Genomic DNA, 18516 nt, shown 5'->3' on the forward strand with positions numbered 1-18516 from the left:
TTAAAGGTGCAGTAAGCGATTTCTGAGAAACACTGTTGATATTTGAAATCAACCCAAAAAAACACACCCTTCCCTTCATTGCCCCGCCCCCAAAATGCACAAACAAGCAAAAAGTAGATTCTCTTTATCATTGCTGAAGTGAAACAAAACAATGCTTTAATGACAGTCAAACCTTTCCTGTTACTATAGCTAATTACAACAACAGCATATCTTGGGTCTGTGAAATGATTCAAAACCAGTGTTACTCACATACAGAGCAGAAATAATGTAACCTCGGCATCCGTTTAGAGGTGTTCCCGCTTACTCTCCAGCGCTGGAAAGCTTTTCTAATATAAACACTGATCCTAAAGCTCTTGCCTGATCATAACCCTTCTTTTTCAGTGAAATTCCTCTTCATATTTCTCTTTTGTAATATCTCTCAGCCATCTCTCTTTCAACAGCGTTTCTTCAAATCTCCCTCTTGCTCACTCTCTCTCCTCCCCATTGTAAGTGGACACGCCCCCAATTGCTGATTGGCTACAAGTGTGTTGTGGTTCTCCTCCAAACCACTTTCAACAGTGTTTTGCTTACTGCACCTTTAACAACAAAAAAAAAACTAAGGAGGAGGATGATTTGGCATGCAGAGCAACAAACAGATTGACAATTTGTGACACAGGCAGACAGTCTGAAAACAGACTGAGGGTGAAAGTGAGCTAATGCATGTGGGAATACATTCAGAAAACAGATGGAGTGAGTCTGTGTGTCTCTCTCTGGTCCTACCAGAGAGCAGATGGAAGCAGGGGTCCCAGGGGCGGAGCTGAGAGACAGGGAGTGGGAGGAGAGAGGGGAGGAGTCCTGGGACAGGAAGTTGTCAGCAGAGGTGAGTGTCATGTGATAGACATGCTCAAAGCGGGTAGGGGTGGAGATGAGGCGCAGATGAGGAGAGGGGAGAGGAGAACCGGGCTACAGAAGGAACCCAAGAGGCAGATATAGAGGGGTGAAATGGAGGAAAAAAGAAAGAAAAAATATAGATGCATGCAACAGTTTACTGCTCAGTAATGGTGTAAATAAGAAGAATAAGTTGGTGACAAGTCAATGAGATAAAGTCATTTAAAAGATAACATAAGAGAAAATTGGCCCATTTACTTCCTAAATGCTGGTTATATAAAATGGCCATGTAACTTGACATTATGAAAGTCAAATGTGGTTTTATGCCATCTTTTAATCAAGCTCATCTATAAAACTGAAATAATAACAGTGGAAATAATTAACAGCTCATGCTCATCAAAACAGCTCTTAGAAACAGATGGATGGAGGCGTAGAATCTGAGAGGTGACGTTCTCCCTGCTGTCAGCCGCTCCTACCATTGGCAGATCTTTCAGGATCTGGATCCCATCTCCCGGGCCCATGTGAACCACATGGTTGAAGTTTGTTGGGTTTGAAATTAACTTGTTCCTCATTTCTGGGTCTCTCAGCATCTCCCTGAAGAGCACAAACAATGCAGTGAGACTCAGAACACACAAATACCTCCTCAAGACTAGAATAATTCAACGAATTGCAAACATGAAACTTGGATTACAATTAAGGGCTTTCCACAGTCTTACCTCATGCTTCTCTATAAATTCATATATTTTTTTACAGAAACTTTCACTTGCTGTTTAGTAGCAAAGAATTACCATGCTGAAACTGCATTATTTTATTCATTTTTACTTTACATGACATTTTCACAGATAAACTTTAAAGATGCACCGATACTAAATTTAGCCGATAGCGATTATTTAGAATGATATCTGCTGATACGATAGTTTGATTTTCTTAAGGAAAAAAAACTCCCAACTAATGCTGTAAACTATACAGGGAACCTTCTCATTTGGTACACTATTAGAGGTTAAAATTAACAACAGAGCCCCAACTACTATTTTCAACCCCTATTTGTAACTTAATAATTACACAGTGTAGTTTTAAAAAAACACTTGTCTTCATGGTAAATTTATTTAAACATACATACATAATTAACAGTAAATAAGCTCTTCTCTAGTGTTTTTTTATTGCTAACTAATGAACTGTGAACACTGGATAACTATTAAATGCTTTATTAAATCTAGCACTTAATCGATCGATTAATCGAGTAATCGGATAAAAACTTTTAGTGTGTTTTTAAACAACCAAAACAAATAATGCATAACGAAAATGATGTGGCTGAAAAACTCCAACATTTGGCTCCAAAACTAAGCCTATTTATTGTAATTTTTACCCATTTAGTGTTTATAAGTGCCAGTGCCAACAATTATATAACAATACAGTTAAGTCAACTTTATACTGTAAAACATGTATAACATGTAAAACTATGAATACAAATTTAAATAGTAAAGGCCATTTGGCCTTAGTTTTGTCTTCTAAATACAACATTACAAAAAAAGGATTGCACCTTCTGCAAATTTCCCACCGGAGAACAAAAATAAATGAAATTGACATAAAATATCAAGCCAAGCAGGTACACAATTTATACAATTTAAATAAAAAAAATAAGTGTAGCTTTGAAAAGGGGAATGTTTTATTGCAAATATGCATTTTGTTAAATAGAAAAAGAACAGCATTTTGTTTTTCACTTAGGCTAGTTGAAGTATATTAGCACGTTTTGTAGTATTATAATTTTTGTTAATTTAAAATGTTCTATGCTCAATTACTTTGGTAGCCGATTATGTCTTCCCCAAAAGTACGAGTGGATTTAAAGAAGCAGGCTGGTGGGGAGTTTACATTTTTTGTTGTTGTCTGTAACTATTTGGTAGACGTGACATAGACAAGGTCTCGCAAAGACTGCAATACAATATTTGTTCCTCCATCACGGTGTGAATGCATGCTGAAATTATTGTTGCGTGGCTACATAAAAGTTTAAGCATATGTGATGCATTGCCGCAATTGGTCTGGGGTGCGTTTCCCGAAAGCATCGTCGGCCAACTATGGTCGCAAGTTCATCGCAATGTCCATTGAACTCTATTGGTAACGACGGAACTTGCGACCATAGTTGGCCAACGATGCTTTCGGGAAACGCACCCCTGACTGGCGCGTGAGAGAGACGAGGGTGCATGTGTGTGTGTGTGTGAAGGGGTTCTTTCTTTAGGCTATACATTTACTTCTTAAAAACATCAAAGCTAAACATCATATCTAGTCAAACCGCATCACGACATCACTACAAATACAGTATGGGATTAAATTCAGCGAACATCATAGGCTTCGGCATGGGCGAAAATATTGGCGCTGGGTCAAAAAAAATGCGGGGGGCAGAATTGTTACCTTGATTCAGCGACGCTGAAAGGAAGCGATCCCAAACTTTAGACATTCTCTGCCGTTTATGGACATCTACTCTCTGAACATTGAACAACGGTCCGTGTGAAATCAGATCCCTGCGCTTATAGTGCATAGGAATTTAATGAGGCTTCGAGGCAGAGTTTTTGCCTCGAGGAATTTTTGTAATCGAGTAAATCGAGTAACTCGATGAATCGTTGCAGCCCTACTGGTTAGTGTTGCTAGACTTGAACATCACCTCCTCTGCAGAACTCTCTCCTCCTCCGGCACGCGGAAAGAAAAGCGGCGTTTGCTCGTCACACTGCGCACCATCTGTTTACGGCTGTTGTCAGATGTCTCTGGCACCACCAGCTCATCTCCCTCTGCACATCATTACACAGTACACAAAGCATTAAACAAATTACACAACACATTTAACGCTATGAAACGATAGAACAACAAACGTCTATTAGGATGTAAAAATGTGTTAAATCACATACGCATGAGTTTAAGCTTCCTATTCACAAGATGCTACATATTAAGCCAACTCTTTACATTTTAACAATATGAAATCAAAATCGACCCCATTCTATTAAAAAAAAGTGTGAAATATTTATCAGTGCAAATTATTAAGAAAACAATGTTTGTTTGAAAATGCATTAGCTTTCTCTGCCTCAAACAAGTTTTCCCTTTCTTATCTTTTATTTCCTGCTGAATATGCATAAGTATGTGGGGCAGGAATATTGAGAATCCTGGAGGAGCAGCAGGAGGGAGAATCTCACCCGCTGTCTTGTTTTTAAAGTAGATGAGCCGCACGGTCTCCAGCCCCAGCAGGTTTAGAGAGCCATCAGCGTTCAGAGGATGAACCTGCAATGCAGGAGACACACAGCTCATTAACACACTGAACTTTCATTTACCACCTGCTTCTACTATATTATATTCCAAACAGAGATGAGAAGCTCTCTGGAAGTGTGTCTTTTTTTATGATGTGGTATTATTGACGATATAATGAAAAGTGTACATTTTTCAAAGGCATCGTTTGAATCCAATCCATAGTGTTGACGTCGAATACATCCACTGCATTCTCGCTGTACACTGACAGATAAGGTGCATTATAACCTGCAAGACATAAGTCACAGAAAACAAACAAGTTATCCTCAGCATGCCTACGTCCCAGGACATTTTGTGCAAATTATGAGCACAACATCCGCAACTATTATAATATATGAGCACATAACTACAACAATGCACACTCTCAACTCGAGTACACAAAATATCTAGCGTAAAATAAGGTCATAATATTTACATAAAATAAAATACAATATGTATTATATTTTAAATATAATGGGCGATGTGACCAAAACCACAATATGAGTAATAAAAACAAAGAAACTAAATACAAGCATAAAGGAAAACTAACTACAATAGAACAGAGACATAAATGAAATAGACCTCCCTGAAAAACTTAAAGCATTAGAAATAAGAAATACTAGGTGTTACGTCCAAGGACGTATTCATTCATTTATTTATTTAGTGTTACGTCCAAGAACGTATTCATTATCATTATTATTATGATTCGTCTCCTGAACTTCTTTGATTTTTCTTTATTTCTGAAAGTGTGGGCGTGATTGTGTGCAGTGTGTTGTTGTTTGCTTGCTGTCTCTCTCTCTCTCTCAGGCCTAATCATCAGCACCTGTAACTCGTTTGTGAGTGTGCCTGAGACGGAGAGTATAAGGGTGCAATCCAGTGTTTGCAGAGAGAGACACACTTCTCCCCTGCTCCAGATTGAACGCTGTTCTGATATATGTTTGCTTCTGACATTCAGAGACCGTATTTGTGAGTTAGCAGTGGCTAACTGAGTTTAACAGTTGTTGGTGTTCAGTGATCTTGTTCTCACTAAAACTGAAAAATTAAGCAGTGAGGGAAGCTGTAGGGGGTGAGCGCCTTTTTCTTTTAAATACTATTTTTGTCCCTTTTTTTGTGTGTGTAACAAGGGAGTGGAGGGAATTTTATGTTTATTTCTTTTTGTTTAATCTTTCTTAGGTTAGTTAGGACTCCTCCCAAATTTAGGTAGTGGGCTGTTTTGTTTGTTATTTTAGGCCTTGCTCTCCCCTGAGCCATTGCTCCCTAATTATGTTTTGTATTTTCTTTTGGTATCTTTTTTTGTAAATAAAATCTTTTCTTTGATTTATATATGTTCTGGTGTCGTCTTCACTCTGGGACAGAGGACTGAAGTGTGTGCTCGCTTTTTATTTTATTTTTATATTTGTTACCTCCCCTCCCGACCCCTAGACGATTAAGGGAAGGTAACACTAGGCCACATAAGCATTTAGCGAATGATCCAAAATCACTTGTTTTTAAACCACTATATAATACTGTACATATGTCAATTATATTATAAAACCATTTCAGCAATAATATCTTTGCCTTTTTTTTTTTTTTAGAAAAGCTCAAATATTGTAAGATAATCCATTTCAAGTGCAGTATTTTCATCCAAATTTGTTGATTGGTACTAACACACTGTAAACAAGTAAACACAAGCCATGATAATCAGAACAGAAAGACCAGTCGTCACTCACGGCATGAGGTGGGCTTAGCCGGCCACATCAGTTCCTGTTGTCGTGAACGTCTGCCCTGGCAGTCCACATACACACCGATACTGTTAAAGCACAAGAGCAGCTCTTTACTGGAGATCTCCACGAGGCAGAGAGCGTCCAGACTCAGGTGCTCGATGAAGGCCAGGGTGTGATCGTCAGGGTGAAGGAGGCTATTGACCGCTCCATCCCCCTGAAGATTGTAGCGCAGGAACCCAGACTGGAAGCCCACGCAAAGCTTGTCACCCTGGAGACCCATCCACTGCACTGATCCTGGGACGAGGATATCCCGCACCTTCCGATGGCGTGTTTTGCTCTTGTTGAGCTCGTAGATGATCACCTTGTCAGTTTTTTTCATGGCCACAAAAAGGCACGTGAGAGATCCGTGTCTGATTGTACCCGAAACCAGAGTTTGGCAGCCTTTGGTCTCCGCTATCTTGCAGAATTCGGCATCTCGGTCATCTAGGGCCGCCATTGGGTAGAGTCGAACGTGGCCGTTTCGACCGGATATCACGGCAATCAACTGTTCTGATGGGATTAGCTCAATCTGATGGACCTTTTTATCTCCTACCTTGATAATCTCTGTGAATAGGAATATATAAACAATAAGAGGCTTTGTATTAACATCAAAGAATGCAGTAAGATGTCTAAAAACACAGTGTAAACGCAACAGATAAGTACAGTAAACGCAGATAAAGCTTTTAATTACGCTTACCGTCTTTGGTAACATGAATAACGTACAGCCCTTCCTCATTGCCCAGGGCTATCCTCTCATGATCTGTGGATAAATAGAAGTGTAGTTAAAATAAACAGAAAGCAGTTTGATAAAGCTACGCTGGATTGAGTTGGACCAGTGCGGACCAGTTCTTAAATTGTTGTTATATTAAAGAGGATTTTTCTTGCTCTTTTGAAGTACGGGAATTCAAAGAATTAATAAATGTTATATAAAAATTCAGCCGTATCTTTATATATTATTATATAATATTATTTTATACACACATTATTTTTAAATATCATTTTTATATATATATATATAAAGTAAATATAATTATAATTTTTGGGTGAACTATCTCTTTAACATATGATCGCTCACATACACAAGGCGAGCAGATATCTACTCATTTCACATGTGAAGAGGTTAGCCAATCATACCAGAGATTATATAAATATGGAAGTCTTAATGATTGTTATGTAATAAAAAACCTTGACATTAACATTATAAACCTAAGATTATTGGGACGTGTTGGATTGTACCTATAATAGCAGCAGCTTGTGTAGTTTTGATGAGAGGCAGTGTGCTGTCATACGCTTCTTTAGGGACGTAAACAAAGCGTTCTTTAAGTTTGCTCTTCTTCAAGAGGCGGTGCAGCTCGTTCAGCAGCCCGACCCACTTGGTTCTTTCCTGATCGCTGTCGGCCAGGATCAAGATGGAGCATTTCTTATTGCTGGATGAGGAGAGCTGTGACGCTGTCACCTGCAGGAGAGGAAGAGGACAACAACTTCAAATTTCATCACTGAACACAGGCACAAAATAATTTTCTAAAATTGCAGTACAATACTGATGTTACCAATATGAACTTGTGTAAATAAAATATTGTACAATCATGTTCAACTCACCCTAAAGATACAGGGAATGTCCTTCCTGTTCGCATGAATGACATCTGATGCCAAAACTGAGCTAACTGAAAATTCCTCGTCCCTAGTTTTCCCAAAGAGAACGATTTAGATGTCATGCAAACAGTCATTAGAGTCAAAGACAGGACCAGATGTTTGTTTTGAAGTTCACACTGACCTCATGTCAATAACCTGGTTCACCGTGACACCAGGCTGAGCAGCTTTGCCCTCTGGGAGATCATATAAGAAGAGTTTGAAGTCACAGACCACAGCGATGGACCTCTGCCACCCCTTCTTCACACCTAATGGTTTCGGCACCTAAAAGAAAAGATCTTAGATTTAGTTCTCAAATAACTGAAAACAAAACTGTCCAAAATAGTGGGTTAACAGGTTAGTTCAACCAAAATGAGAATTCTGTCCTTAATTACTCACCCTCATGTCGTTCCAAACCCGTTCTCCGCAACACAAATTAATATATTTTTTATGAAATCTGAGAGCTTCTGTCCCTCCGTTGACAGCTACACAACTACCACTTTGACGCTTTAAAAAGTTCATGAAGAGATAGCAAAACTAAATATGAATTGAGTGGTTTAGTCCAAATTTTCTGAAGAGACACGATCGCTTATATGATGAAAAGAATTTTGGAGGAAGCAGGTTCGGTTGAGCTTCTGTTTATGTTCACTAATCAATATGTATATGTGAATAAAAGCTTAAATTCAATCTGTTCATCATATAAAGCGATCATGTCTCTTCAGAAAATTTGGACTAGACCCCTCAATTCATATGGATTTTTTTTACGATGAACTTTTTGAAGCATCTGTGGTAGTTGTGTAGCTGTCAATGGCGGGACAGAAAGCTCTCAGATTTCATAAATATCTTATTTTGTGTTCCGGAGATGAACGAAAGTCTTACGGGTTTGGAACAACATGAGGGGGAGTAATTTATTACAGAATTTTCATTTTTGGGTGAACTATCACTTTAATAATATTGTATTATATTATGTTATGTTATATTATACTTTTATTTATATATATTATTTATATTATAAGTAGAGCAATATTGCCTTTGGTGACAGACTATTTTTAAAGCTAAAACTTTATAGGCTGAAATTATAAATGAATCCTAGTCCATTTTTCAGGAAGATAAAAAAAAAGATGTTTATCTGCTAATAGTAATAGTTTTGATTACAAAAATGTAATGAGGATTTAAACTAAAGCTTCTAACCTTGACGTGGCCCTCATAAGCTGTGCCAATGCCCTTCTGGGGGTCGATACCCAGCGGTCCTTTGGTTTGATCCGGTGGGATCGGGCACACGGCAGGAGCTTTGTCCGCACACGTCACATGACAGGAGAAATTACAGACTGCAGGAGGAGGAGAACAAGGTGAATGCCAATCTTAACGTCATTTACCATTTCCATGGCAACCTCAGCTGAGCCCTTACCTTCACACGTACAGCCCTGCCGAATGATTCCCACCATTAGAGAAGTACACTGGTTACACTTAGTGGCCGTATTGAAGGTTTTCACCACGAATTGATGGGCCTTTGGCTAAAAAATAAGCAATTTAGAAAATTAAAAAACATAAGATACGTTTGACCGGCTGATATTAAAGTAGTTGTAGAATGTGAGGAAAATGAATTACTTTAGGTGTGCTTTGACCAGAGCTACTGTATCCTGATCGAACGGGTGTTTGAGCGCCTCGTTGTGGCTGATCTACCTGCTGGAAACATAGTCACGGCTATTAGTCACAACATGCTAACATCCTATCAAAAATGTTAAAGCATCATCTGCACCGTCTCTTTTTCTAAATGAGTAAAGCTTTGTTCCAAAACCTGCTGATCTCCCTACCTAGACGACAGCCCTATAAGGCATCTTATGTAAAGCCTTATATGATCTTATCACATGATATGATATGATCTTATCATCCTATAAAGCATCTTACATGCTTCTGACCACATTCTAAGGCGGCATCTTATGCGTCTGTACTGGATAAGAAAATCCCTGAATTCACTGCAACAAGCTCTGTGTTAAGTTTCATCCAAAATGGCAGTTAAATGGACTAAGTTTCTGAGTTTTAGTGTTGCTAAAGGGCTCAGACATTGTGAAGTCACCTCTTGAGACTCCTGCAAATCGCTGGTAGTTGAGGGCGAGCGAGAGTGTGACGTGACCTGGGATCTTCCATCTTCTTCCCGGGATGGTGTGTTGGACAGGCTGAAGTTATCGATGGAATCAATCTATTGAGAAGGTTAGAGAAAGGAAACATTTAGAGAACCGATCCAGCTGTACTATGAACTATGAGCAGCAGATGGAAAGCATAATGCATTTAGACCCAAGACATGCCAGCTAAACATAACAACTGACTCTTTGAAAAGACATCATGCACATTAGCAGCATTTTCACAGGACAGACTCAAACAAGACCCAAACAACACGTCAATGATGCTTGACAGGAACAAGAACCGAAAATGTAGAGAAATCTGAAACGCATACAACTCATGTCTGTTTCACAACAAGCTTCACAGTAGTTTAGAAACAGCAATTATATGCAAAAGTGAGTTAGAAGTTGAGTCATCCAAACCTCAATTGGAAATGCAAGATGAATGGAATAAAATATTTGCATATGTATTAGCTACAGAAAGTGTCAGTTTGCAGTCCAAATGCTCATGATGAAGAAGAACTGAGGTGGAATTGACCCTGAATGTGACAAATAAGCATGTGCACATGAAAGACCCTCTGGGAAGTGTGGATATGTCGCTTCTGCCATGCAGTAGCAGACCGCAGACATGCATCAAAGTCACACAATCAAACCAACAGAGATGAACCACTGCACCAAGCACAACAAAAGGAGCTTACACGTCTGCCTTTGCCGGATGGCCCACAGGCAGTGGAGCGCTTCATCACAGACAAAAACAGACAGATAGAACGAGAGAAATAAATAAAAAGAGGTCAAACAATATATGAACACGGAGAAAAGGATTTGCACATTTACTCGATTTTATAATTACGGACTCAAAAGCCCAGAGGTAATAATCGAGAACGTATTTCATTTAATCTACAATAAACCTTGTAAAGACAGAGAATATAAGAGGAAACATAAATATCAATAAATCATTATTTTCTGATTTACAAATGAAAAAGCATGCCACTGTTTCAAAACACCTACATCAAACTGATCCAGGGCGGAGGTTGGAGCATTGAGGAAGGCCAGGAAGGAATTCTGGGAGTCTTGATGCTTGACCCCTATGTAACACATAACATGACTTAAATTTCCCATACAAACATATACACCATCTAAAATAGCAAGAAATTTTGCCTGATTGATTTCAAATGTTCAGGCTTTTACCTTTAGACAATCGCAGATTCTCAGTTTCCTGTTTCAGCCTCTGGATCTCTGCCTGCAGATCCTGGTTCTTCTTTTCCAAGTCGTCCAACTTACTGTGCAGAACAGAATCAGACACAATGTAATGACCATAACCTGATTAATTCACCAATATATGGCCATTTTTAGATCATCACTGCTGGCCACTGGTCAATTAACCTTTTACTGAATTATTAAAGTCACAATGAAACTCACAATGAAATTTTTTTTCCTGTATTGTGAGTACATCCGAGTGCACAGATATAAAAAAAATCTAGGGAACTATATATATATATATATATATCGTCGCTGTCCGATGAAAACCGCGTATGTCCATTTTGCCGATTTTGAGATTTTTCGACGGATAGAATGTCCAGGTTCATTTCCGTATACAGTATGCTTCACATATCTAAATGACCAATAAAAAGTTGTGAAATCATGTCATCTGATTTTCACGTATATCCATTTGGTGTCAAAGCTGTCAATCACGCCGCGTATCTCCCGCCCTGTGGAGGCATCTCGCGGTCTAAGCGTCTCTGGAAGCTCAGCATTGGATAGCCGAATAACTCTGTGAGGTAAAGTATCAGCAAACGTTTGTTTTGACAACTGTTCAAGTTTATTATATATTCGCAATATATTTACAACTGTTATTTACCGGTAAATGGTCTAGACGAAGTAATTGTCACTGTTTATTGTGGAGATGTAAACGCACGGGCCTGTTAACTCAAGCAATACTTTTTAGGTAGTCTAATATTTTTCTGACTAATAAATTACTGACACAGTAAAGAGTAGATTTAAATAAAGAATAACTAATTTTAAATAAAGAAAAACAAAATTTAAATAAAGAAGAAACTAAATAAAAAAAAAGAACAAATGAAATTTAAATAAAGAAAAATGACATTTAAAGAAAGAAAAAACGAAAATTAAATAAAGAAAAAAACGAAATTTAAATAAAGAAAAACGAAATTAAGTTAAATTAAAAACGAGATTAATTTAGACTGATAACGGGTAAAAAGGCTAATAGCCTACATGTTGGGTCCGTGTACTTTTCGTCCATTCATTATTCTATTTCGGAATGAAAGATGAAATGTAAAAAAAAAAGGGTGCAGCTATTTTTTTTTTGTACATAGCATAGCCTACTTTGTTATGATTTTAGTATCATAATGATTAATAAATGCAAGCACAATTATCCGTGAACTTGATTTGAAGCCTTTCAACTTGTGTGTGCAAAATTCAGAATTAAATGAATGTGCAGCAATTTGTACAAATAGAGTCTGTAGGTCTACTATATTGTTGAAAGTATGAAAAGTGAACAGCACGAGTAATAGGATGCACAATTTGAGACGGATCAGACATGATTTTGACCACTTCATTAAGTTTGGTTTGGTAGAAAGCCTTTCTTTAAAGTGAATTTCGTTTTGTATAAATTGTATCTTAATTTTAATCAATTTTTCATCAACCAATTGCCTGGAGTGGATTTAATAAATAAGAGGCAAATATATAGCAGACAATATAATCATGGAGGCGCCCGCACGGTCACTTGCATTGCACGTTAACTGGAGCTCATCTCATCCTAACTTAACGAAACTCAGTGTATGCCTCACACAGACATGAGAAAGACATCAAATACACATACTGTAGCTTGAAAAGTCTTTTAACGAAATAATTCAAAACGAAAAGAAAAAGGCTAATCTCTGATTATGTATGATTATATGATCATAGCCTAGCCTATTTTGTGAATTGTTCATTCCCGGTTGGCACACATTTTGCCTTTACAAAAGTGCCGCTCTAGGCAATTGCCTAGTTCGCCTATATGGACACGCCGGCCCTGGGGTCAACAATGAGTGTATTGATTCATTGTCCCTTCATAGTTTGCAAGAGACATTTAATAAACTGAGCGTATTTAATAAACTGAGACGTAGGCTATTTAATAAACTGAGCGTAGCCTATTCATCTGTCAATATGAAACGCGACTTGGCCATTCTAATTAATGATCGGAAGAACGCGTATCGACCGTTACTGTAAAATATGCACGTATGTCCATTTAAACTCGATTTTGGTCAAATGTCGATTATATCATTACACTGGCAAGAATATGGTTACATTTAAAGATGCCGTACCAAGTATGACAACGCTACGTTCAACTGATTTTGAAATTAGGTGTTTTTTTCACTTCCTGAAAAGTAACCGTTTTGGACATTCGTGAGTTTCATCGGGCAGCGACGATATATATATATATATATTTTTTTATAAAACTGGGAATTGGCCATCATGCTCTTTTAGATATCGACATTGGTTAAACCCATATCGGTTGACCATTATTTGGGATTCTCACCAGCTATTCACTGTATTGTCAACTAGACAATACCAAAGTTACTTTTAGGCAAGTCATTTGACTCGGCGGCCATCTTTGAAACACCTCTCAGGCAGCTATTTCAGTCATGCAATTGCAGCTCCTATCTCTTTGAATGGGGAAATTCTCTAAAACTGTTCACCAAGCTTACGATTATATTTCATATTTGAAATCACCAATGAAATCTGACAACAACTGTCTAATGCATTTTGTTTCTAAATGCTCAAATCATGACAAAAATATATATTTTTCATGCTGGAGCAGCCAATGCAGTCATAAGCACGTCTCAGAACATGACTGTTTTTATAGCAACCGGAGCTTCTAACGGCAGCTGCAGTGACGCGATGACTTTACCAATTGGCAATTGCCTCTTTTACTTAGAAGGCTGGATTTATTCCGCCATATTGCGCGTTGAACTTTCTCCCATTCATAGTAATACAAGTGCACCATCTTTGTATATCTAAAGTTTTTTTTTTAATACCTATCAACTCATTTCCTGATGTACCAACAGGTACGTCCTACTGCAAGCTTTAAAGGAGAGATGTGTGTTTTACCACTCAGTGGCCATATGGGACGTCTTGACTTTGTTGAGCTCATCCTGGATGGTTTGTTTGGCTCTAATCTCGGCATCCAGTGCAGACTGCAGCTCCAGACGGGCAGACATGTCCAGCTTAGCAAAACGTCTAATCTTCCACGGCATGTCCTGGAAAACCAGAAGAAAAGAGAATTAAACATCTACTGGATCTCAGTGCAGTAAGAATCCTTTGAATTAAAAAAAATAAATAAAATTAAAATAAAAAAAAAGGTCAATGTTTAGGATAAACTTTTAACTCATGCTAAAATGCATTCCTAAAACTAAGCACTAAGTTAACAGTCAAGATCAGAGTTTAGTTCTCTTACAGTAGCACGTGCACCCAGACTGGTGTTCCTCAGGCCTTCCAGTTCTTCTGTCATCTTAGTAGCCAAAGCCTGCAGATATCCTCGAGCATCTTTCTCATCACTGACCCTGAGAGAGAGAAACAGATGTTCAGAACCACCCTTACCAAACATGACCACAAGGTGGCCCCACGGCCACGCAAATACCAAAGCTTTGGTGCCAAAGAAGCAGAAGTGAACAAACATTGAATTACAATTATGCCGAGGAGTAGCAAGCTTAATAACCATTATTTTACTTTTTTATTACATTTTAGAATTTTCAGCCTTGCAGCCATGATTTAAAACCAAGAAGAAGCTTTTCAAGCATAGGTTTCAAGCAATGGACTGAACGAACAGGAAAGTGGTGATCTTTTATGGCTAGTTCCTACTAATCTGCCTTTCAGCCAGGACTACTGGGCAAATGTTATGTCGCATAATTAATATTCATTAGTCAAGCTGCTAAGGTTAATCATTTGTCCCCATCCTACTCTTTTCAGATCATTCCTACACTCCAGCACTTTGGGTCCAAGGTCTAGATTTGTATATACTGCCAAATGAACTGATGCATTAGTGCATTAATTTTTTTTTTTTTTTTTCTACAAACACAAGTCAATTTGTTTTGGAAATGCAAACTGATTGTGTATGTTTGAAATAGCTACTCTTGGGGATACAATTTCTGGGAAATAGCTAATAAAAGCAAATTAAAAGAAAAAAAGCTTGTTATAAAGACATTATAATATACACTGCCCAGCCAAAAAATAAGTTACTGTTTGGATTTAAAAAGGCAAATGCTTAAGAGTCTATGAATCATTATTGCAGTGATTCTTATGTTTCTAGCATGTTATATGTTTGCAGGGTTCCCACTCTTTTCTTGAAATGATTTTCCAGGACTTTTCCAGGACATTTTCAAGACTTTTTCAGCTGCTACAGTGCGAGTCAAGTTATCACAACTAAGGCTGGGCGATATACCGATATTATCATATCGAGATATATTTTGAAACAGATGTGATATTGTACCTATACCGTATCTGTTTTAAAGTTGTGCAAAGATTGTTGTCTTTCACAATGCCACCTGCTTTCCTCTACTTGCAATGTCACACTACTAAAACAGAAGTTATTCTCTACTTTAGTTCATACACTGCTATTTTACTTGCTGATATCAGTGCACATTTGCCACATTTGCACATGTCACATGTCTGTAGTTTAGAGGGGCAAGTCCTACCAGCATAGCCTAGAAATCTGGACACAGCCTAGCGGCAGCAAAATGTGTTTTGCAGCCAGGATAGTCTAGCAACTCTCCATTGACTTTTGAGCTGCAAAAACCTAAATTGGGTCAGGCCAATCACATCGTGTATAGAGTAGGCGGGGCGGGCTTAACATAATGACGACAGAGTTGCGACGGTTCCCTGCCTGCTACTTGAAAACAAAGAATGACGGCTGCTGCTGGAGAACAGTCTTTCGAATCGGCTTTGGTCGCGTTTTGTAACTTTGGAGTTAAGTTTTTCTTTGAGGAAAGAGCAAAGAACGGCACTTAAGTCATTCTTAAAAAAAGGAAGATGTGTTCGTAGTTTTGCCGTCCAGATATGGCAAAAGTTGAATCTATCAACTAAGCTCCGCTGTTGGGAAAACGCTCTGGTTGGTTGAAGCGCTGTCCTATTGCGTGCAGAGGGAATTTGAAAGACAGGCGTTTATCCCGCCCCTCGGACTGAGCCGTGTCTATGGTGAGTTGCCAGACCTAACATCTTGATGTAGGTCTGGCTTGCCAGGCTACTACCAGCGTACTGAGATGTCAAATTGCATACTTGCTACGCAAAATGCGTACATATTGGCAGGTTTGTGTCACGTGGGGCGTTGTGCTGGCTACATGCAGAAATGAAAGCAGACAGCTCCAGCCCAATATTACCAGAGCCCGTCTACGGAGAGCCTTGGCACTTCCTATTAGCCCCATTGTATCGATCTTTGTTGCAGTTCCATTAGAATTCCACTGGAGGTGATCGCGGACGAGTGCAGACTGAACGAGTGCAGACTGGACGTCTATTGGGCTAGACCATAGATATCATATAAAGGCTAGATGTCTTAAGGCGGAGTCACTTCCGGCATCACCGGCGGCCATCTTACCACAGGGCTCTGTGTATTAAGGTGAGTGATCAGCACGCACACAAATCCTCTTATCTCGCTGAAATCTTGACGGATTTACAAACGGTTTGGTTTCTTACAAACGTCATTAACGTGGCTATAATTCTTTCATATGGAAGTCTATTTGTATAATTATTCATATGCATGTAGTGTCATAGCTACATCTCTGACGTTTATAACGTTGAAAAAAATTAAAAAAATGTAGCAAGTTATGGTTATTTAAAAGTACATGCACCATGTTATGAGCGAGCGAGCACCCTGTGGTAAGATGGCCGCCGTGTGCGGACGTCGACCTCCATTGGCCAGCAGTGCGGACGAGACATCTAGCCTTTATATGATATCTATGGGCTAGACGGCTAAATTCGTCTCTTTCACCCGATTGCCGATGAGAAATCTCAGATTTAATTGTAGGTTTTGCAAGTTCAACATGGGTTATAGGTCGAAAGTTGAATGAACGAGTCCTCCTGTCCTTCTGATTTCTTACAGGTTGAGTTGTTGTTGCCCATAACACGCTAGCATTCTGCTTATGAACGCTGATTGGTCAGTGAAGGACTGATAACGACCAGAGATACCGCTTGATGGCATCGTGGCATCCGAAGTGGGACCAGAAAGAAACAAAACAAAAACTCTTCTAGCACGTGTGTTTACCTGTGTCAGCTGTGTTGTCGATGCCTCGAGAGAAAACAAAGTGCAGAGCTGAAAGCACCAGAGTGACTGAAGGATTGCCGTAAAGCAGTATCTCTGGTCGTACGATGTGTATGACGTCATTGACATTTTAAGTGTAAACCCCAGTAGGCTAAACCCTGAGATTATTACTTGTGACAATAAAACAAAATATATGGATATGAGAATGTGTATACATAAATAAATGAACAATCTCTTACATATTTTCTAATTTCACTAAACATTTCATTAAGTTTCGTGAACATTTTTATTAAACATGGACCTTTATGTTCATTAAAAATACTTTTTATGCTATTGTATGCTCATTTTTTAAATGTAAGCAACTAATTTAGACGTGCAAACTGGGTGCCGGTGTGGTGAGAAATTCGAGCTCGGCCAGATTCGGCTCGAAGTCGTTCATCTTCAGATGCGGCGCCGCGCGCGTTGTTACAAAAAATGTCGCACACACCGCCAGGCGAAATTGGGTCTTGCGAACCCAACGCGCACGACCGCCCACACCGCAATGACGTCATTTTTGCGGCGCGCACCCTCGCGCTCGTGTGGACGCGTCGAGTATAAACCAGGCTTAGATGCGCGAATGGATTCAAAATGTTCAAGCTTCGAACTAGACGCGATACGCGCGAATTTGACGCTCTATTCGCGTTTGGTGTGAACGCAGCATAATGAACAGGCTGCGATGTCAAGATTGCAATGCTGGAATGCGTGTGTGTGTGTGTGTGTGTCAGAGAGAGAGAGGCGTGGGCGCGATCGAACGATCATACAGGACATCGTTAAAACTGCAAAGTGTTAGCCTACTTATATTTGTGTAAAACACAACATTGTGTTAGATACGTGAATGAAGCTAAGTGACATGATGTAACGTTACAACTCAGCTAGAAGCTAGGCTAAAGTTAGCCTAACGTTACATTAGAGATGTTAAAGATAACGTTCAAATACGTTGTTGACTTGCCTTAGAACAGATGTAGACATCCTTGTTTAATTTATCCACGTTTAATTGGTGTTGTGTTCTACCGCATAACTTAATCCAGAGCAGACACTTATCTCGGTTGAGATGTGGTTTGGGAAAAAATACACACCGTCGCCCAGCCTCTCAGGATACCTAGTTTCGGAGTTGCATGTACCCCATGCACACCGTTTGACCATTTAAAACTTAAAATGACAAGAAAAAACATATAGAAAACGAATGAAAACTGACTAACTGCAATGCATTTCAATGGACGTGGAAGCAGAGAATGTCCGAGTGTATTGGGTTAGCTATGCGCACTATTATTGGCTCATTGCGTTTGGGGGCGTGGCTTAGTCATAGGCCAATTCTCTTCCTATTAGACATTCTCTGATATTATTGAAGGCAGCTGAAAACAGACATTCATGCGTAAAATGTTTAACCCGTTTGCATTCATCCACAAGGAGGGAAAATTATTTTCCAGGACAACACAAATGTTTCCAGGACATTTTACTTTTTTTCCCATTTTCCATGTGTTTTCCAGGACTGGAAAATTGGTCTTTCATTTTCCAGGTTTTCCAGGTTTTCCAGGACGCGTGGGAACCCTGTGTTTGGCAACAGATCTTCTAACCCTAATTTATAGAGTGTGTAGCTTTT

At 39.0% G+C, this 18516-nt stretch overlaps 1 protein-coding gene across 12 annotated transcripts in view; it reads right to left on the reverse strand.

Moving 5' to 3' along the window:
• cdc42bpaa (CDC42 binding protein kinase alpha (DMPK-like) a) overlaps positions 1–18516 on the reverse strand; it is an 88026-nt gene that overhangs the window by 8868 nt on the left and 60642 nt on the right. For 4 of the 12 annotated variants that reach the window (XM_081347512.1, XM_081347510.1, XM_081347508.1 and 1 more), the window contains 19 exons: positions 14082–14187; positions 13736–13884; positions 10814–10905; positions 10634–10710; positions 10324–10362; positions 9583–9705; positions 9114–9191; positions 8914–9019; positions 8697–8833; positions 7651–7790; positions 7476–7557; positions 7113–7332; positions 6574–6636; positions 5844–6440; positions 4286–4383; positions 4047–4131; positions 3524–3647; positions 1344–1461; positions 760–942 (listed from right to left, as the gene is read on the reverse strand). In XM_081347512.1, coding sequence (XP_081203638.1) covers positions 760–942; positions 1344–1461; positions 3524–3647; positions 4047–4131; positions 4286–4383; positions 5844–6440; positions 6574–6636; positions 7113–7332; positions 7476–7557; positions 7651–7790; positions 8697–8833; positions 8914–9019; positions 9114–9191; positions 9583–9705; positions 10324–10362; positions 10634–10710; positions 10814–10905; positions 13736–13884; positions 14082–14187 — 2617 coding nt within the window. Of the gene's footprint in view, positions 1–496; positions 576–759; positions 943–1343; positions 1462–3523; positions 3648–4046; positions 4132–4285; positions 4384–5843; positions 6441–6573; positions 6637–7112; positions 7333–7475; positions 7558–7650; positions 7791–8696; positions 8834–8913; positions 9020–9113; positions 9192–9582; positions 9706–10323; positions 10363–10633; positions 10711–10813; positions 10906–13735; positions 13885–14081; positions 14188–18516 lie in introns of those variants that run through there. The other 8 variants (XM_081347506.1, XM_081347507.1, XM_081347514.1 and 5 more) reach the window with 3 other exon arrangements.

The sequence above is a fragment of the Scardinius erythrophthalmus genome (assembly GCF_964197995.2).
Source record: "Scardinius erythrophthalmus genome assembly, chromosome: 19".
Classification (NCBI taxonomy): domain Eukaryota; kingdom Metazoa; phylum Chordata; class Actinopteri; order Cypriniformes; family Leuciscidae; genus Scardinius; species Scardinius erythrophthalmus.